Source organism: Platalea leucorodia (assembly GCF_965183815.1).
Source record: "Platalea leucorodia genome assembly, chromosome: 14".
NCBI classification, from domain to species: Eukaryota; Metazoa; Chordata; class Aves; order Pelecaniformes; family Threskiornithidae; genus Platalea; species Platalea leucorodia.
Window position 1 is genome coordinate 13,563,363 of NC_138836.1, and position 25,570 is coordinate 13,588,932.

The 25,570-nt window shown below is 47.1% G+C and overlaps 1 protein-coding gene across 4 annotated transcripts in view; it reads right to left on the reverse strand.

Annotated features, from left to right (window-relative positions):
- Nucleotides 1-25,570, reverse strand: part of MAP2K4 (mitogen-activated protein kinase kinase 4) — a 102,585-nt gene that overhangs the window by 26,611 nt on the left and 50,404 nt on the right. For all 4 annotated transcript variants that reach the window (XR_014229711.1, XM_082326499.1, XM_082326498.1 and 1 more), the window contains exons 3-4: nt 19,238-19,412; nt 9,041-9,160 (exon numbers count right to left, since the gene is read on the reverse strand). Coding sequence is in view for 3 of the 4 variants with exons in the window: in XM_082326499.1 (XP_082182625.1) it covers nt 9,041-9,160; nt 19,238-19,412 (295 nt within the window). In the remaining variant the exon portion in view is untranslated. The remainder of the gene's footprint in view (nt 1-9,040; nt 9,161-19,237; nt 19,413-25,570) is intronic.

A 25,570-nucleotide genomic window follows, 5' to 3' on the forward strand; every position in this document is an offset into this window, starting at 1 on the left:
TCCACGTCCCCTTCTCAGGAACCTGCAGAGAGCCATGAGGTCGCCCCTCAGCCTCCTTTTCTTCAAACTAGACAAGCCCGAAGTCCTCAGCTGCTCCTCGTAGGACATGCCTTCCAGCCCTTTCACTAGCTTTGTTGCCCTCCTCTGGATGCATTCAAGGACCTTAACAACCTTCTTAAATTGCGGGGCCCAGAACTGCACACAGTATTCAAGGTGAGGCCGCACCAACGCTGAATACAGCGGGATCATCACCTCTTTTGGCCAGCTGGTTATAACAGAGAGAGCCTCTCCCTTCTGAGGAGGGGGGGATCTGCTTTCCTAGGAAGGGCTGAGCCACCAGTGGGAAAGAAGACTGTGGGTTCAGAGCCATTTTACATCAGCACAAGGCAGAGCGGGAGCTGATGTCGCTCACCCAAGGGAAATGGCTGGTACAAGTCTGAGCCCAGAAAACACGCATTTCACCCAAAACAAAGCAGAAGGGACTGATCAAAAAGGTGCTGTGCCAGACACAGAAGCAGAGACACCATGGTGAAAGAGGCCAGTGCAGTGCAGATGGAAGGGGACACGACCGGCGTTTCAGAAGGCATGGAGAAAGGTGAGCTTAGGCTGCTAGGGAATGAAAGATTGGCTACAGATGAATTTGGCTCAGGACCTGTTTAGCTTTAAACTGCAGAAATGAAATTAGGCAACACATGCAGAAGGGGTCCAGGGGGTTGGACTGGATGACCTTAGAGGTCCCTTCCATCCCAAAGCATTCCATGATTCTAAAATTTCCCTTTTCAGCACTGGCGACAAAGGCAAAGTGCAGCTGAGGCACTTCCATCTTAGCAAGAGCTGGCGTTTGTACAGCAAAAGCAAACTGCAGTGAAACAGCAGGCAACCTTATTAGAGCCATCATCATAACAAACGCTTCACAATATACTTGGTGCATCTGCAGGGTTGGGATATGTGTTACCAAAAACTCAAGTACAAGAACTTGTTATCCACTGTTAATTTAACCACAAAAAAACCTGTACGTGATCAAAAGCACCAAAGGAAAGACCTGGTTTATTTGGTCTCCTGAAGTATATGCCATACAGAAATCCTGGATGTGGGCATTTATTGATCTGGTAATATAAAAATCTACCTGATGAACATGAATTCATGTCAACAAGATCAATGACAAAAAATGACCGACCTTTTCACAATTACGCAGCTTCATTAAGGCTGGTGGCAAGATTCAAAACTCTACAGGTTCTTATCTCTTCCTGGGACTTGAAAGGACTTACCTATTGGCAAAGCCGATGAATGTTACTGAGAACAAGAAGGAAGACTGGCAGGGACGACTGGGTGCTCCTCACCCAGCCCCCTTTCTGATCAAATACAAAAAAGCGCTGATGTGCATGGGAAAGTTCTGCTTCACTGTGAACTGTGAGGACAAAACCATTGTAATAAAAATTTCTCTTTAATTTATGCTCCTAGGTCAGGCTGATTTCCGATTATAAAATGACGAAAGAAGCATTTTAATTTTCTCTTCCAGTTACAGCTATTCTTCCAAAGAATATATTTCAGTCTTTATTGGGTATTAAACTACCAGATGCTAATGCACATCTTGTAGGCATTCCAAAAAATGTCAAGGAACACCCTGCACATTTCCTTCAAAATATCGCTGCCCGTCTCCAGGACATACACAAAAACTGCTTAACCAGCGACTGGGATGCTTCAGCTTCCGAATGCAGTGTCCCGAGTTCCCAGTTGACAACTGAGCATATTGCCAAGATGGCACCCAGCTGGGGCCACCCAGCTGGAACACAACCTGGCAGAAAAGGACCTAGGAGTCCTGGTGGACACCAAGCTGAACACAAGCCAGCAACGTGCCCTTGCGGTGAAGAAGGTGAACAGTACCCTGGGCAGCATTAGGCAAACCATTGCCAGCAGGTCGAGGCAGGCGATCCTTCCCCTCGACTCAGCACTGGTGAGGCCACACCTGGAGTGCGCTGTGTCCAGCACTGGGCTCCCCAGTACGAGAGAGACATGGACCTACTGGAGAGAGTCCAGCAAAGGGCCACTAAGATAACTGAGGGACTGGAGCATCTCTCCTATGAGGAAAGGCTGAGAGAGCTGGGACTGTTCAGCCTGGAGAAGAGAAGGTTCAGGGGAAAACTTATCAATGTATATAAATACCTGAGGGGAGGGTTCGTAGAGGATGGAGCCAGGCTTTTTTCAGTGGTGCCAGTGACAAGACAAGAGGCAATGGGCACAAACTGACACACAGGAGGTTCCCTCTGAACACCAGGAAACACTTTTTCACTGTGAGGGTGATGGAGCACTGGCACAGGTTGCCCGGGGAGGCTGTGGTCTCTCCATCCCTGGAGATATTCAAAAGCTATTTGGACTTGGCCATGGGCAAGTGGCCCCAGGCGGCCCTGCTTGAGCATGGGAGTTGGACAAGGTGACTTCCAGAGGTTCCTTCCAACATCCACCATTCTGTGATTCTGCCATAGTGATACTGAAGGCTTATCGCGTTAGCACACTGCAGGGAGTGGCCAACTTCTTATGCAAGTTGCATCTACACTACTGACAGAGAATGGAGAATGTCATCACCCTCACATAGCCTTATATGACACAGAGGACACCTTTCCTACGGACTGGGGACTGATCACGGGGACAGATGTCTTGAGCAATGCCAACACAGCCAAAGATGTCCATAGTAATAGGGTGTTGTGCATCAATAGCAAAGAGAGCAAACACCTTGTATCAACTGACCAAGGATACGTCCACAATCCACACCAACGTCAGCACTGTGCTACTGACACATCCGCACTAGCTCTTCTCTCGCACCAGCAGAAGCTCCCCAGGGGCTAATTTACCTGGCTTCCCAGGCATGTTTAGCAACTTGCAATGAATTTTTTATTGAATAATTTTATCAAGTATTGAGCTTGTTGGTTTAAACTTGGCTCGGCTACACTCGCACTGTGTAGGAGTCGCTGCTGAGATCCCAAGTCAGACAAGGCTTTTTTTTTCTTCTCTTGAGAAGAACAGTAACAGGAACAGTTACTTTGAAAGAGCAACTAGTGTGGTCATGATAACTAACCAAACATTCCCAGCCTTACAGGTACTGTCTCAAACCAGATTACCTGTAAAGTTTCCAGCAGCCATGCAAGAAGAGAAGAGTGGTTTTTTCTCAGACCTAAAAACCCTCGAAACAGCAACACTCGGGGCGAAAGGCTCAGGGTTGCCCAGTGCAGTCCTATGGCTCAGCCCAACACTCCTCACTAGAAGAAAGTGACTCAAGTGAAATCTCTGCAGAAAACCTAGCAATCATCTGTTTTTCTCCCCCATCTAGCAAGTACTGCTTTCAGAGGTGACAAGTGGACATGAGTAACCAGACCCTCTTCAATACAGCATCTCTGGTGACTGAGGTGGAAAGCTCTGCGTATGTTTGCAGGAGTCAGGGCTCTCACTGGCGCAGTACGGCTTCATGGGGCCAGGGTGAACCTCACAAAGTTCAGAACTTTCCCATGCACATCAGCACCTCACAAAGTTCAACAAGGCCAAGATCCTGCACCTGGATCAGGGCACTCACCAGTATAAATAAGGACTGGGGGATGAAGGGATTGAGAGCAGCCCTGCAGAGAAGGACTTGGGGATTCTGGTGGATGAAAAATTGGACATGAGCCAGTAATGTGCACTTGCAGCCCAGAAAGCCAACCGTATCCTGGGCTGCATAAAAAGGAGCATGGCCAGCAGGTTGAAGCGGGTAAATCTCCCCCTCCACTCTGGGGAGACCCCCCTGGAGCCCTGCATCCAGCTCTGGGGTCCCCAGCACGGGAAGGACATGGACCTGTTGGAGTGGGTCCAGAGGAGGCCACAAAAATGATCCAAGGGCTGGAGCACCTCTGCTATGAAGAAAGGCTGAGAGAGGCGGGGTTGTTCAGCCTGGAGAAGAGAAGGATCTGGGAACACCTTATTGCAGCCTTTCAATATATAAAGGGGGCTTATAAGAAACACAGAGAGAGACTTTTTATGAGGGCCTGTAGTGATAGGACACGGGGCAATGGCTTTAAACTGAGAGAGGGTAGGTTTAGCTTGGACATCAGGAAGAAATCTTTTACAAAGAGAGTAGTGAGGCACCGGAGCAGGTTGGCCAGAGAAGCTGTGGATGTTCCATTCCTGGAAGTGTTCAAGGCCAGGTTGGACGCAGCTTCGGGCAACCTGATCTAGTGGGAGATGTCCCTGCCCATGGCAGGGGGGTTGGACTCGATGATCTTTGAAGGTCCCTTCCAACCCAAACCATTCTATGATTCGATGATTTTATGATTCTTCAGCCACTGAATCCCTTCTATAGCCAGTGTAACCAGGAATATAAGCAGGGGCATAACTACTCCTTCCGGACTTTCCTCCAGGCCTTCCTCTTTCTGATTCTCTTCATTCTCCAGCCTTTACTAGATGCAACTTTCTCCTCTCTTCTGTTAAGAAGTCAGGCTATGGACATGAAAACCATTTCAACTGCCAGACATTATAATGTCAGTGCTCGGGGATTCTTTCTGTTACTGAAAAAAAGGTTGATTTTTTTCTACCTAGGATCATTAGAGAAGCAAGTAATAGAGCAGTCCACTCAACCGCTGCACTAGCAGAATGAAGGATGCTGCAACACCACGGGGAGGTGCAACACAGTGACATGAAGGTCACAGCTTCATCAGCGAGAGCAGGACTGAGCAGAGCGCTGTCCCACGGAGGACCTGGCTCCAGCACTTGCACTACCTGGCATCAGTGCAATGCAGCCCCTTACTCCATACAAAGGCTGAAATGCTGACTTCTGCTTTTTCAGCTTTGTTCCTGTTTCATTCAACAGGCCATTTAATCTCATTTAATGGGTGCCGATAAACTCAAAGTCCTGCACCTGGCAATCAATTTGTAGTTTTTGCATTGTTACACATTACATGATATACACAGACATACATAATAACAGAAGGACGTCCCATATGATTAAAGAACAAGAAACAAATAATATGTGTTAAGATGCTGCCTGCTGAGGGCCAAAGGACACCAGTTCCCAGAGAAGACTTTCGCTATCAGAAAACGCTTGTTGAACAAGTGAGACAGAATACAACTAGGGGAAAGTATGTGTAGTGTTTTTTGCCTTTCCACCTTCGGCTGGGGCTGCATGGCTATAAGGCGCGTCCCCTGGGTGGTGGATAGGGGATCCCTCTCTGGAGGGTGCACCGGATAAAACTGAAGAAGGTGCTGCGAACCAACGCAGCCTAAGGGAAGGCCACCCTGACAGAAAAACCACTGGCCCTCCAAGTCATGGGGGTTGGGCAGGAGGCCAACTACCTCCTCCCGGAAAAAAAAAAAAATAAATAAAAAGTTGCAGAAACGACGAGCATCAACTCGGAGATGGAGAAAATCAGTAATGAAGTGAGGAGGAGGAGATGGAACTGGATCGGTCATGTCTTGAGGAAAAAAACCAACAGAAGACTGCGCTGTGGCCCTTGGGACTCCAGAGCACGCAGCCGCAGACCGATCGAAGTGGAAGAACGATGTTCGTGCCTTGTGTGCCTCCTGGCACTGAGAGAATTCAGATCAGATTTTGCCTTTCCAAACCAAACTTTTCATACTCATGGAGGCTGCCACAGTAACTTGCCTGTCTTCAAAGTAAGTCCTTGAACAGTTTTGCCCAATTTGGTTTAGTACTCCTGCTCCCCAAACTGTCAGGACCCAAGAGCTTAGCTCTGGTTCTCCGTATCAACAGCTCACTCTTCCAGAAAGGCTACCTGCCTTTCCAAACAGCCCAGCTGCACTGCTGCTGTTCCTGAAGCTGCTATAACCTTCTTGTCAGTCATCTGATTGTGAGAGCAGCCTACTCAACGTTTAAGCTCCTCTAAAGAGGCTCAAATTGAAGTCTTTCACCTTTTAGGAGCAGGCAGAAGACTTCCCATCTGTAGCTCCATCCATCCCTGCAGAATCTGAATCCCGACTCAGAGCAGGCAGTCCCAAGAGGCCTTTTGGAACTTATTTCCTTACTTTTCACCTTGAAACACTGGAACAAAGAGCTTTGTTTATACATGCTTTGCTGTAGGACTTCCTGAGAGAGGATTGGTCTTTAGTAATGTCCTATGCGCTCTTACACTCCAGGGGATGGTGCAGCAGTGGCCTGGATCGTTCACAGTTATCTGGGAACAGATCTGCTAAGCAGAGTGGGGGGGGTGAGGCAGGTTCAAACATACTGGTGAAATTCTTTTTTTGCCTTTCTGTGCTTCTCTGCTGTCATAGTTTCCTAGCTTTAGAAGATGTAATTAATACTAGAACATGTCATTAATATGACAAGACAGAAAACCTTATGCAAGCATACCAGCTTACCCTGTGTACCTTTGAGGTACGTGACTTGGAACATCACCTTGGCAGTGAGGGACCAAGGAGAGGAGAAGGCAGCTTTCATCTCAGAAGCAAGTACCACTGATGCTGAGGGTGGGGGAAGAGGGGACCCCAGGAACCAACACGATATAACCCAGAGTGACCTTACTGAAACCTTTCCCAGACGGAGCACCCAAGGAGCCTTGTTTGGCTGTGGAGGGACAGGATATTTTGACAAGAGAAAGGGTGCAGCAGAAGCCAGGCTGACATCTGGGTGCTGATCAAGGTAGGTTTTTATACTATTTACATATTTACACTCACATCCTGGGATGTGCCTAGAGCTGCAGAGAGGTGACAGGCTCGCACAGCTCTGAACACGTTGCTCATCAGCATCTGGCAAGATACTGTCTTACCCAGAGACTTTTCTTTACAGCAGCTGACAGCCTTATCACTTGTATTTCAGCAAAGCTGGAAATATTCAGCCAAGGTTGAGGCTCCACACTGGGTAGAAGCTTGTACTGCATGAACATGGACAACGCCTCCTGGCCCAAAATGGCTTCATGTTTCAACAGATAAAAAGCAGAGCATGGGAAAAGGAGGGATTATTATCCTTATTTTAGAGACTGAGATTTAAAGCCAGAGGAGTGACCTGGCAAAATTACAGAGGCAGACTCTCCAAAAGCAGGAATTGAATATTCAGTCCCAGTTTTGGGCTCTAACTACGACACTGACCTTTCTCTAACTGTTTCCCAGTAAAGCCCCAAAAGACTCTGCACCGGCTGCTACGCTTGATAATACGCAAAGATGACTAGCGGCCAGCAGGTCTCCATTTTCCTTCTTCCCTCGAGTAGGTGTACTGGATTTGTGCTGAAGTAGTGGAAAGCAGGCAAGGCTACAAGTCTGTCCCCCAACGTCGTGCCAGCTTCAACACCAGAGCAACTACAGGAGGGGGAATAATCCACACCTGCAGGAGAGCTGCAGAAGCTGCTGCTCTCCGGAGGAAGGGGATGCAGTAGTCAAGTTCTGACATTCACCTTCTCCAAAACTCTCATTCTTGCAAATGGACCAAATGCCCGTGCCGCTCACCAGTGCTATATTCCTCTTCTTGTGCCTGTACTGAACAGACTCAGCTCAGACTGATGACTGGCCTCCGACCATGACACAAGACTGTCTGGGCTGCATGGAGAAGGCCAGCTTCCCAACTGTTTTTACTGGTCATTCGAAGCTAGACAGCAACAGGAGTGCCTGGGCAAAGCACAAGGAGATAGAAGGATACCTTCTGTGGCCCTGCAGCATACTATCTACCTTAAATTACAAGTAGATGCTAAACCAGTCACAAATGTGCAATGATTAATATCATGTTCCTGGCCATGAACAGCTAAAGAATGTCGGGATTAACCGTCGCCAGCTGATATAGCTTCAATGCTCTAATTCTGTTCTTCACTTGGAAGCACTCATGGAAGCATCACGTTGAATAACTCACTCCACAGCACACGCTATCTACGCGCATAAAAGGGCCAAGCAAAATTGCAGCCCCTAGGCTAGCTATTGCAGATATTGTTCCTTTCAAGAACAGTCATGCAATTTTGGTCTCTGTCCCAAAAGGACAGAGTAGTACTGGAAAAGATGCAATGAACAGCAAGAAAGATGATCAAAGGTCTGGAAGGGGTTCCATGTATGACACAAGCTGGCACTTATCAGGCTTGGTAAGCCATGACAGAGGGGGAATATGCAACTGTCCATAAAATCCTCAGCGGCCTGGAGAGGATGAATAAAGATCAACTGTTTACTGCCTCTTCAAATACAAAAACTAGGGGAAGCACTAGGGGCATCACTCAAAACAGCAGGATGAAAATTCAGAATAAATCAAGGTGATGGGCCTTCAAATGAGGGGTAGACAACCCAGGGAAGTGCCTCTCAGGAGGCACCATGGATGCAAAAAATGTATTCAAAGGGAAAGCGAACACTTTCATGGAAAAGAAATCCACTAAGAATCACTCAGCACAAAGACAGCACATCTAGCTCAGAAGACACTTGGCTGCGTATGACTGAAGGCTATGGTGAAGTATCACACACATTTCTGCAGGCAGATCCTGTGGGCCACTGCCAGAGGCAGAACACCCCACCAGGAGTTTTGGTCTGACCCAGCATGGTTGCCCTTGTGTTCCTGCAGGTACAAAACGCTTCAAGGCAGACGCATGTCAATCTGGGCTCCGACACAGCCTGGATACGTGCATACAGACACACAGACATCAGATAGCCTTATGGCGAGCTGTGACTACTACCACAGCAGCCACCTTCCTGTCAGGGATACAGGTCCTCCACATGGTCGCATCTCACAACCACTGACATAAACCACATTTGCGTCCAGGCACTGTGCCGCAGAGCTGCGCCCAGCCCAGCAGCATACCCTCTGCGCGGGGGAGCCACAGACCCGGAGCTCATCAAGAGGGAAGAAAAGCAGGAAAGAAGGAGAGACTGAAACACGCAGAGAGACGTAACAACGAATGGGAACAGCATGGTCGCGCTCAGCAGCACACAGACGTCTGGGTGTCCTGGTTAAATACCCTTGATTAGAAGTGGAGAGCTAAGAAACCTAACATAAATTAACTTTCTCCTCCTTATTGCAAGTTGGAAACTGCAAAGAAAAAAAAAAGGTAAAACCCAAACTCTGCTCTGAATGAAGCAAGTTTGGAGTGCCCACCTCTCTGAAGAGCGCGCCATAAAACTGAACAATATACGGGCAGTCACTGCTTCGCATTACTACATCAAGGTCCATCAGAAGCTGCTTCTGTTCTTTTTCATCCACTGTCGACCGAATTCTCTGAAAGAGGAAGAGTGGCAGAGACTTTATCACTTACATGCCATTACTGTATCCTCAGACTCGCTTCTGGAGAAACATGCCAGGGACCCCAAACCCAAGGCTGAGCAGGCAATCCCCAAGTCATGCTCAAACACACTCTAGAGAATTAAGCTGTGCTCTCAAATAAGAAATACAACTGAAAACCCCTAAAGCCATTTAATTCAGACTATAAAATCCCCAGTCCTCTCATGAGCATCAACATTTTCAGATGAAATGTCAGAATGAAATTAAAGAGCAGAGATTTCATTGAAAACTACAGCAAAACAACATATTCAGGCTTTCATTTCAAAACAAATTCCCACACAGTTCTTAGCCACATTGGATGGGGCTCCAACGCTGTTTTGAAATTTAACCAAGGAACATTATGTTTAAAATTTCTAAGACAAGCACAGAAGACAAAAAGGCTCCTTCCACCATGCCTCCACCATGGCGGGCACGGTGAAAAGGTACCATCACATAACCGAGGGAACACATTGCTCTGGTAAGGGTAACGATGGGCAGCAGTCCCGTGAGCTCTTCTCATAAAACTAACAATTCTTTACCTAGTACTGGCCTAGAGAACATTAACACCATATAAAAGATATTTATATATATATATACACACACACATATATATAAGTATATATATATATATACTATGTGTATATAAAGATATATATGTATACACACACTATATTTTATATATACACTATATATAAAGAAAAGTCTGATCTGGGCTTGAAAGAACAACACAAGTTTGAAAATAGAAAACTGTACATGTTTGAACATGAAGCTTGTTAAACAACGGGTGGAGAAGACCATCCACAGTTTTTCATGTGATTTTACAGACATATTTAACATCTTGCATTAGTTAATGCATTTCCCGAATCACAGGTGAGGAAAATTGTGATCCTGAAGGTGTGACTCATGTTGAAAAATCCTTTAAAAAAAAAAAAAAAACAAGAAAAAACACATTTGGCAAGAAGTCCAAAGCAACAGAGGTAGCCTGGACCCTCCTTGAGGAGAAAAACTACTTGGCTATCCAAGAAAGAAAAATTAATTTAAGATTGTGGGAAAAATCTGCAAGATACCAGCACCCACTCCCACCGACACTACTGCCCTGTGAGCAACTGCTGGTGGCATCAAGACCACAGGCATCAGCAAGCACAAGGCTAAGCACATGAAGGTACTTTCAAGGTTGGCCGTTCATACTGCACCATTTGAGAAACAGGGCATGATTATGTACCTTAAGACTATTTTGTGATGACCCACACAAAATGAGGACAGCATCGACACTATAATTTTCCTTACCTTTGGTGTATCCTGATATTTTGGTATTTCACCACTCGCTCTTAAGGTTCTAGTAGCTCTAGTTTGGCCTAGACCAGTAATTGTCATGTTCATATTGCCCTCTTCCCTCCCAGTGAATTCTACAGTACTTGGGAAAACTGGCAAGAGACTTGCCCAGCACACCCATAATCTGTAACATCCACGCCCTGCGATGCCACTGAGCAGGTAGGATTTTGTAGTCGCAAACAGAGCAAGAAGATGGCTCAACGGACCAGTAATGGAATTAAAAATCTTCACCTCTAGGTCACTGGTTCAAGTCTGTTCCACAGAAGTTCAGCCACATCACTGAAGAAAGCCTGACAAGTTTTATTATTTCTTTGTCTTATGTCTACACCATATAAAGCTCTACAACCCCCTGCTGAGATATCAAAGGCTGAGCAGATTGAATGTCTCTTTCTAGGTGGCACACCATCAGCACCATGCGAAATGATAATGCCATTGCTTTGACCTCGGTAGAAGATGATGGATGCCAAAGCCACCATGGTGGGACCTATGAGGAGCCTATGAGGAACAGTTTAGTCTCTCACTGAGATGCTACGCACTCCTCTGAAGAGTGCACCTCTTTGGTGAGGAGCGATATCAAAAGGAGCTTTTCTCCATGCTGTAACTCACATCCCCCTTCTGTGCCAACTCCATCTCCTTCTGTCTCCAAAAAGCCTCTGTCCTGGTCCTCCGGGAGCCTCCCCAGCCCCGCTCTACATTCTCCTTGCATCTGCACGATACTGTCACAGCCATTCCCGCAGCGTGCTCCTCAAGCTCCACCACTTCCCCTGAAAGCACCTCCTCCCACCTCTGACATTTCCTTCTCCGCTGTTACTTCTCCAACTCTGGAAAGCATGTGAAACGTTGTATGGAGGAGGCGATTTTAACAGCATCTCAGAACAACACTGAACCCAAAGATTCCTCCTTTTCCCAAGCACAGTCTCCCTAGGGAGAAAGAGAAAGGCCAGGCAGAGGACCCAGAGGACGGACAGTGGGTCGGCTATGATGCAGAGCATCCAGGCAGACACAAGAGCCAAAGGACACCTTGAGAAGCCAGCATGGACTGACTCCCCAACAACCACTGCTTCAGGGAGTGAAGGTAAGGACATGATGCAAGACTGGGAGGTCTCATGCAAGAGTGCTGGAGACTGGAGACTGCCAAATTCAAGAGGAGGGGAAAGCTGCCAGGGGCAGCATGCAGCACAGCGCTGAGCTGGGGTCGGCCCAGGCTGGCGAAGATGGCTTTGTTTAGCTGGAGCACACCAGGGAGTCTGCTGCATGCCAGCGGTCCCAATTCACCAGCTAAGGAACGAGCGTTCACCAGCGAAACAAGGAAGAAACAGCAAAAGGAGACTGAAGTCAACAGCAGCCACTACCCAAAGAGCACAGGAGCTGTAATGACGACCTGCTACCTAACTCCAAGGCCGAGTGCAAGACACTGCAGCAGCTCCCACAGACAGACTCCCCCAAGAACACGGGAGATGGCAGGGAAGGAAGACACAAGGTGAGGCAACAGCCTGAAGACACCATTTAAGACAGGGATGGACAGGTCTGACTTAGCTTCAGGTCTTACATCTCTCAGCCTGCTCACTCTACTGCAGGTAGTCGCTGAAATGGCCAAACAAGTCAGGTAAGGAAAAAGTGGGTTTTGTAGTAGAGGCTTATGGAAAATCTCATTTTTAATGGTTCCTTTTTGGCCTCAAACTTAAAATGCATCAAATCCTCCAGGAGAAAATCCTCCAGCCCTTTTAATATAAACCCAGGTTAGGACAAAGCTTTCTGATATCAGGAACAAGAGCTCTGAAAGCTATATCCTGGGCAGCATCAACAGCAAAAAGATAAACTGTGCTGTGGATTGGACCACTCTCAAACCTAAAACCAGACAGATCCCAGAAACCAGACCCAAAACAGAGGAGACATCACCCAGCCCTAATACACACACAAGAAGATTCAGATGCAGTGGGTAGCGAGCAGTTAAAAAAAAGAAAAGGAAAGAAAAGAAAAAAAAAAACCCTATAAACACCAAACTGAAAACCAACTCCGTGAGTTGAAAAAGAACACAGTGCTGTCCTGCATACAGGGCTCACACGTGTCCTCAGCAGAAAGCACAGCACGGCAGCGCTTGGCGGTGTCACCGGAGGGCTGGTGCTCCCTGGGGATGGCAGGGACCGAGGACACCAAACCAGCAGGAAAAAGAGGGTTTGCCCACTTGCTGCCACGGACGAGACTATTTACCTACCCATCCGAAGCACATTTACTGCTGATAGAAGTAGGTCAGGTCTTCCACTGATCCCAACTAGCTTCCCACCCCCCGCTAAGGTTCTTGCGCTCTCTCATGATTTCCTTTTAGCCCGGACCCATTCACTTCTCTCCCAGTGCACTTCCAGCAGGGCTTGGAGTGCTGGCTTCCCCAGCTCTCAGCCAGCTACCCAAACGGAGGAGTGAAACAGAAAATTCTGCTCAATAAAACATAAGGAGTCAACTTGGGAGAGGGTACCTAATTGTGTGAAGAAGGGAAATGATGATTTGCGATAAAGCCAGCCTGCAAAAAGCCCCAAGACTTCTCTTCAGAAGTCATACGGGAAATCAGGACCAAGAAATTTGCCCCTTGACTGAGCTTAATACACTAATGTGTCATTTTGGTGGGCTTTTATGGGCTATCAGGCATCCAGGTAAGGATGGAGAGATTACGGAGGTATAAATAAATGTTAAATTTCTGCTCTCAGGGATGTCTGATGCTTAGTAACCTATTTCAGCTGTGAGGCTGGCATCAGATAAAACCTGTGAAAGTCAAAGACGCTAACATCTGTTCTAAAGCTACGGATGAGAGAGTAAGCACTGACTACAAGGCAAAACGATGTGGAAGAGGCACTGTGCTCTGAACAAGAAATTGCTCCACAGCTCACTGGCTTCTCCAGGGAGAAGAGGGATCTTTGGTGGACACCTCACAGGCTTGGCACCCTGCCGAATTTCATGTATCTCTAAACGGTGCCTTGGCCAGCTTCTCCAAGTACCCAATTGATCTTGAAACTGCTTCTGATTTTCTTAGAACAAGTTTAGAGTAGAAGTGGAAGACCACTTAGTCTGGTAAAAAACACTGCTAGACTGAAGAGAAAACAAGAAACCAGCAGCAATATCTGAGGACATTGGTTGGAACTGGAGACTAAACTATGCAATATTGCAGAGCGGGACTAAATCAGAAATACAGAAAATTCTGGTACATGGCTGAAAATCACTACACCTTTTGGGATGAGAGGGAAAACCGAACACGAGGACTGTAGACAAAAATGCCCTCTCCCCAGCTGGCTTACTCTCCTCGGTGTAACTATCTCTGACAGAAAAACAATTCAAAAGAGGTGCAAGATGTTTCCATGGGGCCACAAAGGTCAGCCGAAGCACAGACCACTCTACTCGTCTCTCGATGGTGTATTTTTCAGCCAGTTGAACTGGTTGAAAAGAAATTGGCTGAAGCTGCTAATACCGAACGCCCCAGGTGGGAGGTGCTGCCTGCTGCGGGGCAGAAGGGGCCTCCCGGGCCCGCGGAGGGAGGGCTGCTGCCCCCGCCTGCGGGCTCAGGACACCACTGCCGTGCTCGGGCTCCTGACCCCCACAGGCGCTGCCAAACAGGTTAAAGGTTGGCTGATTTAAAGATTCGCTTATTTATCTTGTGAATTCTTCAAACACGAAACTTTCCTAGCCTTCGAGAGCCCTTCTTAAGTACCCTGGCTAATAAAACCCACACCAGGTATTGCATACACTGTTCAAGTATAAAGCAGAGCATCCTGCTCCAACAGGGAGAACACACCCCAGCTTTTGTTCCGGTTTGGGCTTTTTTTCATTTATATATTTTTATACCAGTTTGGAAAAAACAAGTATGACAAACATCTTTTAAAGCCCCTTTTTGTGTGAACTATCACCAGTGCCAGAGGGAAACCTCAGGACAGAAAGAAACCCCCCAGCTGCTGGGTGAGCTTCCCAAGAAAACCATTTCACCCAAATAAAACGGGGCTTCTCTACAGTTCCTCCGATGTGCCAAAGACAACCCTGTTCCTTGAATTTGTGGTACCCTGATGAAACAAGATGCACGGCCCCCCAGACCAGCTGGGACAACACCACATGGTGATGCTGGAGGGCAAAGACAAAAGGGGGCTGGAGAACAGCACATACTGTGAAGCCTCTGGCGTAAAACCAGCAGCGACGGCAGTGGAGCAGAGCCTGAGAAGGGACCGCGGCTCTCTGCAGAGCGAAGGCGGCCAGGAGATTATTCACGAATCACTTATGAACAGCCACAGACCGGGCAAAAACAGACTAAAGAGAAAATAAGAAACCAGAAGCGAAGTCAAAGCACACTGGGTAGAACTGGAAGCCGGACCAGGCAATGACACAGAGAGCTGGTGCTGGTGCTGCAGGCAAATGCCAGCCAGGGCAGGTCTTCTTCAAGGACAACCAGGGGCCCAGAAGAGAAACCCGCCAAGGAGGTGAGGAGTTAACATGCAAACTGGCCTTGCAATTGTGAATTTGCAGAGACAGAGCTGGTGCTGGACAAAATTGGGCTGTTCTCTTTCCCACCTGCCAATAAATCCTCAAGAACATGAATAGGGTTTTTTTCAGCGCAAGGAAGACTGCAATGCCAGCTGACCCAGAGCAAAAAGGGACTTTGCATCTCTAGGAAGATCTGAGAGAGGAAGGGACCTAATGAATAAGAGGATTGTCTTTTATTAAGATTTAGGAAACATAATACAACATTTTCCAGGGGCAAAAGTGAGAAAGGTTTTAATACAAATCCTCTGAGTTGGATTCCTCTTTCCTTTATCCTCTCCCCCTCCTCCTGATGGCTCTAGGAAAAGGCTCTCTATGGCAGAACGGGTAAGGGATGCCGTAGCATCACACCAAAGACCGTGACTGTCTGCCTCTGAAAGCTGCAGTCAGCAGCCTCACGGGCATGAGGTCCCTGCTCCTCCAGCCTATTCCTGAAGAGGCACATAATATAATGTCTTTTTGTTATTTAAATAGATATTCATAGAGGCACAGAATGACAGAGGCTGAAGGAGAGGGAGGAGCAGGAGTGGGGACAGGAGCTCATCATCCGAGCCTCCCCCAGCAATGCTCCGCCAGCCGAAGCCAGTGACACGAGAAGGCTCATTTTCCTCCCTCACCGCTGAGCTGAGGCTCGAGCACAGATGAAAGCTTTCTGACTCATCCAGGGGCCTGGCAGCCCTGCCCGTGCGAGCAGCTAGACACCCTCATTAAAGGTGCCAGGATTACATCTGCCAGGATCCATACGCTGGGTGATGAGGCCAAAATGCATAAAAGGGAAAAATGAAAGAAAACGGTGCCTCCACCTGCAGATCTGAAGTTATTTCGGTGATATTTCAGCACTCAGGAATTATTTTCCTGCAGTGCTAAGAAATATAGACAGGAGGTGTAGCAAACAGGCTGTGCTCAGGGAGCTCGGGCTGCTCTGTGGCACCGGGGCCACACGCACCAAGCGGGGAGAAAGCGGAAGGCTAAGCTAAACCATACTTCAAGGAACCAAAGACTGTTCCTTGTGCAAAGGCACGACAGGCTAGAAGAAGCCAGAGGAAGGAGCTGGAAGCAGGATTTGAGTGTACGCTCCAACAGCCGCATCTGCGCAGGCTGAGAGGCGAGCAGGATGAGTGCCCAGAGGCACCAGGCTGCCTCGGTGCAGCAGGAGCTGGGCTCGGCCAGAGATCACTCCATCGCGGGCGAAAGAGCAAGGTTTCACCCACGCTTTACAATATAACTGCAGCACGCCTGTAGAGCAAAGAGGATTTGAAATCTGTCCATGGCAGAAAGGGCTGACAAGCCACAAGGGCTGCAGCCTGCCGCTGCAAACAGGACTTGGCCCTTCCAGAAGTGGGGTAGGAAGATACCTGACTGTGCTGGAGACTTGCAGCAGGGGTAGTGGAAATCTGGGCGGTGGTGGAGAAGGATGGAGGAGCAGCTTGGGGAGGCCCCTGTACCAATTTTCTCTGCATCTAATTAGCAGCTTCTGGAGCCATCACTGTGTTCAGTACAGAACAGCCAACAACTTTTGGCTTGCAGCCTCCATAAAGCTATTTCCTACTGCTGAATGTCCTTCCAAGGATGATTTGCCTGCTGCACCGATGTTGCTCTTGGGGAAGCAAAGGAGAGGGACAGCAGCACCGCCAAATAACCAGAGACGCTGGCTTCGCAATCCAGCTGGTTGCAGGGCAGTGTTCCCAACGCCCCGCACACAGCGTGGTGCCACATCACGGAGCTGCAAGCAGGTGTCATTGAGATCGTAGCCAAGACCTCAAATCACTAGGCTGACACATCTTCTTCTCAAACCACCATCCCCCTTCTCAACCTTCTCAACCTTCTCTTACAGAAGGGCATTATGCTGAAGGAGAAGGAAAAAAGTTAAGTTCCTGCCTGTAGAGCAAGGAGAGGCTGTGGGGAGCAGCTGGCTTCCCTGAACGCTGGTGGGGAGCTGGGGCATCAGAAGGCAACAGCTCTGCAAGCTGTCGGGACACCACAGGCTTGAGGGAGACAGAGAGAGCAGGAGGTGGACATGGATGGCCCATAGGGCTGATTCAGATAGAGCAGGAGCACGGAGATTAATGCACAACCTCAGCTGCCCCAAAAGCAACAGCAATCCAAGAAAGAAAAGGCTGAGTAGTTTGGGATTAACTTGTCGCTAGTCCATGCTCAGTCCTGTCCTGAAACCTCATCTCAAATAACTGCACCAGCCAAGCTGTGGAATAGCTGCTGCTACCTTGCAGACGTTGCTTGCTGTTCCACCCGCGGGCCTTCCTTTGCTCCATTTCGTGTTTTATCCCCACCGGGACAAGCAGAACAGCCCCTTGCCGCTAACATTTTAGGAATGATGCAGTTGCCCAGACCCTCCAACCTTCCTTCTCCTGCAGGCCTAGCCATGCCCGCCCAAGGGGAGTGGGTTCAGAGAAAAGAAGGTGGCACCATCCCAGCCCACAACTTTGACATTTCAAGTTTAGACACCGTAAAGCTATCAGGTTTTATTTGTTTAAAAGTGAGCCCCCAAGCCCAGCACCCCCCTGGGGCTCAGACCACGTCTCTTCCCGTTGGAAAGCCAGCTCAACAGGCTGTGCAATGTCATCTCCAACCTGCACCACAGACCCTCAACGCTGACAAGATTATTCTACGATGCTGAACATCCCCTGTGCAAACACAGTCTGGGACAACAGAATTTCTGTGCCTGCAGAGGCGTCTCCTTCTCGGTGACGTTAGCTAACCCAACAAAGCGCTCTTCTCAGCACGGCTGTACCCGCTGCAGAGCTTCAGATAACAAAGCCACTCAGCTATAGGTATGCCTTTTTTTTTTACTCATGGCTATCACAATTATAGCAGCAAAACTATAGTTACTCAGGTCACACACCTTAGGTTTGAGAAGCTGGGAGTGCACAGACGTCATTTCACTACATCAGTGGTTTTCAACCTGTCATCTGCGAACTCCATCTACAAGTTCCACCAAAGGCAACTAAGAGAAACAAGCCTTTAGCTCCAGGCAGCCTCTAGGTCCACTGGAGAGTTTTAGGGATTCAAAAACAGATTGAAACACCACTGCATGGTGATCCAAAACACTGAGACCTGCCCAGTGATCCCACCGCTGTGAGAGAAGTCAATATTTACTGGAGAAAATCAAAGGATGCTGGTTACTCCAGTAACCTGACACTAGAGACAAGCATGAACTATATTCACAGCAGCTAGAGCTGGCGCTGAGACATGTCTACCTGGCACGTGAGACCAGCAGGAGTGAACATTTCCAGATCAGATCAGATCTTCCAAAGAAGACAGAGAGAGTTGGAAAAGAAAGCAACACAGACTCCTACATAGCTCACTTCAACTCTTTCACGGGAGCCATGGGAGCACTTACAGCTGATCTCATCAACAGAGTTAAAAGATGGATGTCATTAGCTAGCAGCCAGCAGCAAGCAAAGAAAAGGATGAGAGAGAGAGAGAGAGAGAATGGCTGCTGCCCACCTCACACAGCTCGATGGACAAGCAGCTCCTCAAAGATGCCCAGCGAGCACCACTGCTGCGGCAAGAAAAAGATTAGTCCGTATCGCCCAGCTGGGGAATGAGGCTGCATATTGTTTCTGGTTTTAAGCTGAATTTTTGGGTAGCATAAGACAGAAAATGGACAGTCCAGAAAACTTCTATGCTTTCCATCTCCAGAGCAGGTCCAGCACGGTAAGCACAAAGCAAAGACATTCCATCATACATCAGCAAGAGCAAAACCCTCCCTAAAAGATGTCCACTCCATTCCCGCTCCTCCTGGTGAGGCTACACCATGGCACATGCTTACACAAAAAGCAAATTTTAAGTCACTACCTTATTTCACAAAGGACACCAAGAAGCTATTAGATGTCAACTTGTGCCTACCACCAACCTAGGCTGTATCTGAACCAGTGACCCAGAGGTGAAAGGCCCATGCCCCATTATCAGTCTCCAGAGACATGTGGTCCCCTCAAAACAGCAAGTTCCTGATAGGCATTTTCAAAAGGGCACAAGCAATTATGAGAGCGTCACAAATCACTTGACAATATGCCCATTATACAACGCATTTTCAGCAAATAGCAGCCTTTACACTGGAAATAAATAGAAAAGAGCAGTAGATGGGTGCTAGATGGAAGAACGTTAATTCTCCATCACATTTCATCCCTAATGGACTGAAGTACAAATGTAAGTATGGGCATCACCTACTTTAACTGCCATAATTTGCCCACTTGGTTTGTGGACCATTTTGTTGACAGAACCATAAGCGCCTCGTCCAATTTCTCCAAGGTCTTTCAAGTCCTCTGCTGTAAAATCCCAATGTTGTTCAGGGGAAATCTTCAATTTTCCTGATGATTCAATGCTGTGTGTTCTCAGTCTCTCTCTGTCAAAAATATTGGGAAGCAATTTTTCCACATTTTAAATAGTCTGTAAATGTCTCTTTTCAGCACTTGATTAAACATTAGAAGAGAGGGGTTCACAAAGGCTACAGCAACAATCTGACTCCATGAAGGATTTTGGTTGGGGTGGGGGGTGCAGGGGTGAGGGAAAATGTTAAATCAAAAATGACATACACTTGCCCACAGCTTCAATTAAGGATAAGTTTCTCCAGCTGCGGCATAAAATTCAATGTGTCTCATATAGTAGAGTCATTCTAATCACTCATTTATACAGTTCTTTCTATTTTGCACAAAATACATCAGGCTTCAAGCAGGATCTGGTAACATGCAGAACCGAGAGTCTGAAGAGCACTCCCCAGCCCCATCTCCCCAGTGCTTCTGCTGCCCTACACCACCTCGCCCCCAGCGACTCGCTCCCTTCTAGCTGGGTTTCTGTGCAACGCGGGCAAGGTCTTCTCTGTGAATCAAGGGGACTTTAGAAAGAGTTTGCTCTTAACGGAAAACTGCAATTAGTTTAAAAAAACAAAAACATTTTAGGTAATCATTTAATTTATTCAAAAACAAATAAAGAGCCAATAATTCGTATTTATAAAAAACAAGACAAGTTGTCTGTGACACATGAAAACAAAAACTGACTGTTCAAGTGTCTTTACTGAACACCTAAACGAACGTTCTCGGGCAAACGTTGCTCCTGCTGAAGCCACCAGGATTTGTCCAGGTAAGAAGCAGAACAACGCCCAAAATTTGTAGGACAGAAGAGTTCAACGGTTGTTTTACGGTGCCCCCAATTACTCGTTCAAATGCAGCAATGCTCTCACTGAATTAGTAGGAAATGCACAAGTATTTTCAACACTTTTCATTTTAAAATGCCATGCAAATTTTCAGGTTTTCATTAATTAATTTGCTGAGTCGCACTTCTTGGGTTGTAAAGTAAGTAAAGTAAGTTTCCCACTTTCAAGTAGCATTAACAGCATTAAAGACAGTTCCCACTGCAGGGCACACCGATCTCGCGCAGATATTAAAGCAAACAACGGGTACTTCTGACCACCTCGCGTACGAGGGAGATTCCGTCCAACTCATCCCTCAGGCTGTGATCACTTCTCCTGGGCATTTGATCAAGCCACCGCTCATTTGTCCAGGGTCCGGCCAAACGAGCAGAGAGTACATGAAGTTTTCGATCAAATGCATAAAGCTTATCGAGTTTATCAGCCAGCAGAATAAACACATTACGGCCAATTCCACGCTGATAAACGCAACCGTTTGTCAACCAGCAGCTGCAAATGCTACCCGGCTGGACGTGATGGTGGACCCACCCATGACCTCCACCGGGTTTTATTTGGAACCCAGGCTTTGCGAGGGCAATGAGGTCAGGTCCAAAGGTCAATTGCCTGGAGCAGCTATGGTTCAAATGGCTTCATCTGCTGCACTTCAGCTTCTCCGCGATGCTTTGGTTTAGCACTTTGTGGGCTTTGAGCAGCTGCACGTCCTGAACCCTTGACCCACTCGATGAAGAGCCTTGCTGAACACCTCCCCTCCCCGCTTCGGTGCTGCGCCTGCCCTCCTCTCTCCTGCTCTCTAGCCGGCCTAGCTTGAGATTTTCAACCTGCCGCTCCCTATGGTGGCCCTCCGCTGCCCTTAGGAGTAATTCGGGGACCCTACCGATAGTGCTACAATATGGCACAGATGGGACGGAGGCAGCAGCCCACGGAGGCAGAGGTGGCACCCCTTCATTAGCACCACTGACGTATCGTGGAGTTTCTGTGCATAACAAAACGCTGCACTGAGTGGGGCTCTCCATGGAATTTGCTTACTAAAAAGCAAGGAATGAAAATAAGGCAGTAAAATGACAAAAAAAAAAAAAAAAGAACAGGAGAAAAAAAGAAAAGAAAAATATGTAAAGAAAGGAAACACGACCTCTAGACTTGCCAGCTGTCTTGCAGGCAGCTTACATTGGAAGCTGCATGAATCCATTACTATCTAACTGCTTGACCACCCTATTTTGTCAGCACCATAAAAATAGTTGTTCTTTTGATGGAAGCAGGTAGGTGACAGGCACGATAGCCAGGAGGCACCGGCGAACGGGCATCTCCTGCCTGGCAGGAGGGAGCACGACCCCCGAGAGCTGAATTGTGTTCAAAAAGGCATGGAAAAAAAGGCAGAGGTTTGACCAGGAGGGTGAAACGTGAGATTTGATTTTCTGAGCAAACCCTTCCCCCATCTCATTTCGAAACGATATTTCATATTGAAGTTCTCAGAGTTAAAAAAATGTAAATGTTGATGTGGTTTATTCAAATAAAGCAATTAAACCCATCTCCACTCTTCTCTCTGTCTGTTTTTCTGCCCAGGAAACTTTGCTTTTTTTACCCTACATCAGAAGAGAAAGCAAATTTGAATGCATTATTTCGTTGTTACACAAGAAGCCTGTTTCTCCCCAGCTGTGGCGTGAAAGCAGATCTGTGCCATTGTTCCCGCAGCTGCAGGATGGGCGGCCGGAGCAGCCGGGACGATGCGAGCTGGGAAACTCCCCCTCCGCGGGTCTGCACCGAGCGCCTTGCAGCAGCGTTCTGGTGCGGAGCCGCGGAGCTCCAGGGGCTTGGATCGAGATGTACCGTCACCGTCCACCCACAAAACCTCGCGTGTCGGAGCTGGGCTTAGTTTCCATGATGTATTTATGATGCCATCTGCCTGTCCTGCAGTCACAGGTCCCCCTTAGCTTTTTTCAAATACCCAGGGAAATGGTCAAATAAGCAAATGACAAGTTTGACGGAGTGACAGACACTTTCATATAGATTTTGCTCATTTAGCTGATTTGTCACATGTAAGCAATGCAGTTTTCCTTTAAGCAGCATGGCCTATCTTAAGAGTCAGTAACTGCAACACAATGATTACTTTCAGCATCAAAAAACTACGCTTTGTATTAGGAATTTTTCAGCGTAAATCAAAATCCCAAGGGATTTCCATGCCAAGAAAGCAGCTCAAAAAATGCAAATCTACAACACAGACTCTCTGCATTGATATCACATGGGAATTTTCTGATGTAAAACTGAGTGAGGCAATAAAAACAAAAAAATACTCAATGCAGCACCTCTATTACTAGATTTGCACTGCTGCAGATATATGAGGACGTAAATCCACAGGGCGGCCATGTCCCCAAAACATAAAAAAGCCTGCCTAAACTACCTGCACTGCATCCTAGTGCGCTGGATACTACAACAGCTTGCTTCAGAAAACAGAAGGGTAAGCACACGGAGCAGTGTCCAGCGAAGGTGAAAAGTCATTAATGCCCACTCCCTGCTTCTGCACCCCATCAGCTTTCAGTCCGTGTTTGGTGCTCGTTAGAGTCTGCACAGATGGGGTCCGACGTAAGCCTCTGCCTACCATTTCGGTTTTAAGCTGTGCAATCCGAATCTCTCTAAGGCTGGGAATTTTGGGCAAAACTGGGCATACATTCTCCAAATGATCAGGATGTCTAAAATGGACTTGTGGGGCTTAATGTATGACTTTAAAAAAAAAAAAAAATAGCTAAAGAGGGTGAGATACTCCTCAAACAGTTAAAAGTAGGATTTTCGAATGCGCCTTAGGGACTATAGCTCCTGTTGACTTGTCCAGCACTTGAGCTTCCAACTCCCTGTCTTGCTTTCAAAAAGTTTTAGAAGCAAAAAAAAAAAAAAAAAAAAGACGACTATAGGCTCAGGAGGTCGTTGCGATTACTGCATTTGAAAGGCACCAATGTATCGGTCTTACTGCAGATGGTTACTATGCTTGTCACAGCAGTTATTCCAGGGATTAGGAGCACCAAGCAAGACAACAACTCCTCCAAACAGTTGCCCTTTGTCAGAAATGAAAACGTTTCTGGGTCCAGCTTGGCAGGAGGCAGGCGGACGGCTGGCGCCAGGCACCGCAGCCGGGCCAAGGACGGGGTCACACGCAGTCGGGACGGGAGGTTGCTCATTGCAAGCTTGGCGAGCTGGACCTGCGCGGGAAGGTCTGCCACGGCTAGAGGCCCACAAAACCTCCTGAGAAGAGCCACGGAGACATCGGGAAGCTCTTGGCCAGGCTGTGTTAGTTCCCCGAGCCCTGCTGTTAGCACCGAACTGCAGGGATGCCAAAGCTTTTTAAAACAAGCATTTCCTTGGCATGAAAAAGAAGGACCGTGGGGAGAAGCAGAGAAAAGTTGATGGATTTTCTTAAGCAGAACTGGAAGTTATCAGACATGAAGCAAGGCCAGAAAGATGCTGTAGGTAGCTACCTAGCTCCTCTTTGTTTTACTTCGTTAAGAGTTCTGCAGGACTCAAAGAAATCCAAAAGTTGAGGTATTCGACATTACAGTTGACATGAATAAAACAAATCTGCAGAGATCTCTTAAGTACAGCTGGTTTGCCTGGATCTACACAAGCCTGCCTAGTGTGGGAGTCTTCTAGGAAGTCTCTCATTAAAGCTCCTATTTACACTATGGTCAATGAGAATATATTCTACTTCTCCACAAGTTTGGTAAAAGCTGCTCGACACAAGGGGACTTTAGAAACTGATTTGTGGTCAATCAGCCAAAGGAATGCTAAAACATAAATCCTAACAAAAAAGCTTCCATGCAAACTGCAAGGTTTTAATAACACTGTGCACTGTTTGTAACTTTGGAGTAAAAACACAGCTTGGGACTTTGGCTAACACGTTTCCACCAGGGCTTTCAAACAGCCTAGAGAGGTTGTAATGCTTCTATTTCAATCTCTGTGTTACTTATAAAACAGTTTTCAGACCCTGCAGGCTAACACTAATGAAATAGCAACCCTGGTTTAAATTTCATTGGAGAAAGTCTCCGAAAGAAATGTTCCTTTTTATTCTAGAGGGCTGACAATGTTCGCCCTCTCACAAATCTTTCAGATTCTCGCGAGAGGAAATTTCTGCTTCCCATAAGGTGATGGGCAATGGCGTCCTTGCAAGAGGTGCAGAACTAAATTGGTTTTGCTCTGATCCATGTAAGCTGTCCTGGAGCTTAGTTACGTTTAATAACAGATTCCTAGATGTGAAGAAGAGATACAGAAAACGTGTCAAAGGAAGGAAATTATTTAGTTTTGCCTCTCCTACCTATTCAGACTAAAAGCAAAAGCACACTTGCTCCCTTTTGTCATGACCAAGTGGCGGAAATTCTCCCTAGCATTGCTCTGGCTTTCTATGCTCCTCCAAAACTTTAAAATAAAGATATTAACAACGTGTGGAAGATTGCACAGCCCCTTCTACAGCCCTCAAGACTCGGTCCAGCACACTCTCAAGGCTGCAAGAGTCTTCCTGACTTCAATGGGGTTTGGCTGAGGCTTTTAAAATGTCAATATTTTGTATTAAGCTCCCCTGGTAAACTACTGAGTTACAATGGATTTTGATTAACCCTGCCCTTGACACGGAGGAAACCTCTCAATTCATCGTGGTGAAGCCTGTACCGAATTTAACTGAGCGCATTAATCTCGAACTCATTTTCATTTGGAGGTGAGCCAGACTGCAGCACCTTCGCTGAACCCACCACGGCTGGGTATTCAAAGCTTACACTGGATCCAAGCATTTCCGAGTAATACCGGAAAGCCCTGAGCTAATTAATTTAAATAACCTTTCTGAGAATGCTGACTCTTTTTCTGAAACATTTACGTCTCCTGAGCCACGGTCAGCTACTCGAGAAAGAACAGAAAACAGAGACACGAGCACATCCATAAGAATCAACAAAAGAACCCGCATACATACTTTAAATAGTTTGCAAAATGATACTGAGGTGCAATATCATTACACAAAAATCACTCAATGGAATGACACTATTTCTGAGACAAATTCCATTACTTTAATAGATGCCATTTTTGCGGGTATGGAAAATATTTGACAATGGCTAACAGACAGTTAAGCTTACTGTAGCCTGCTGGAAAGTTTCTGGATGAGGTCCGCTTCTCTCCTTTTGAAAGTGAACGGGGCAATGTGATTACTACCCAGGGTTCCTTGTGTATCACTTCAGCCAGGAAAAGGTGTGAAAATGACAGGAAAACACGGTGCTGTTAGCACATGACACAATAACGTATAACACAGTACTCAGCTAGTCACACTACCCACAAAGTGCTTAGCATAAGAAATTAGTGAGCTATAGATTTTTCTTCCAAATTTCGCCTAA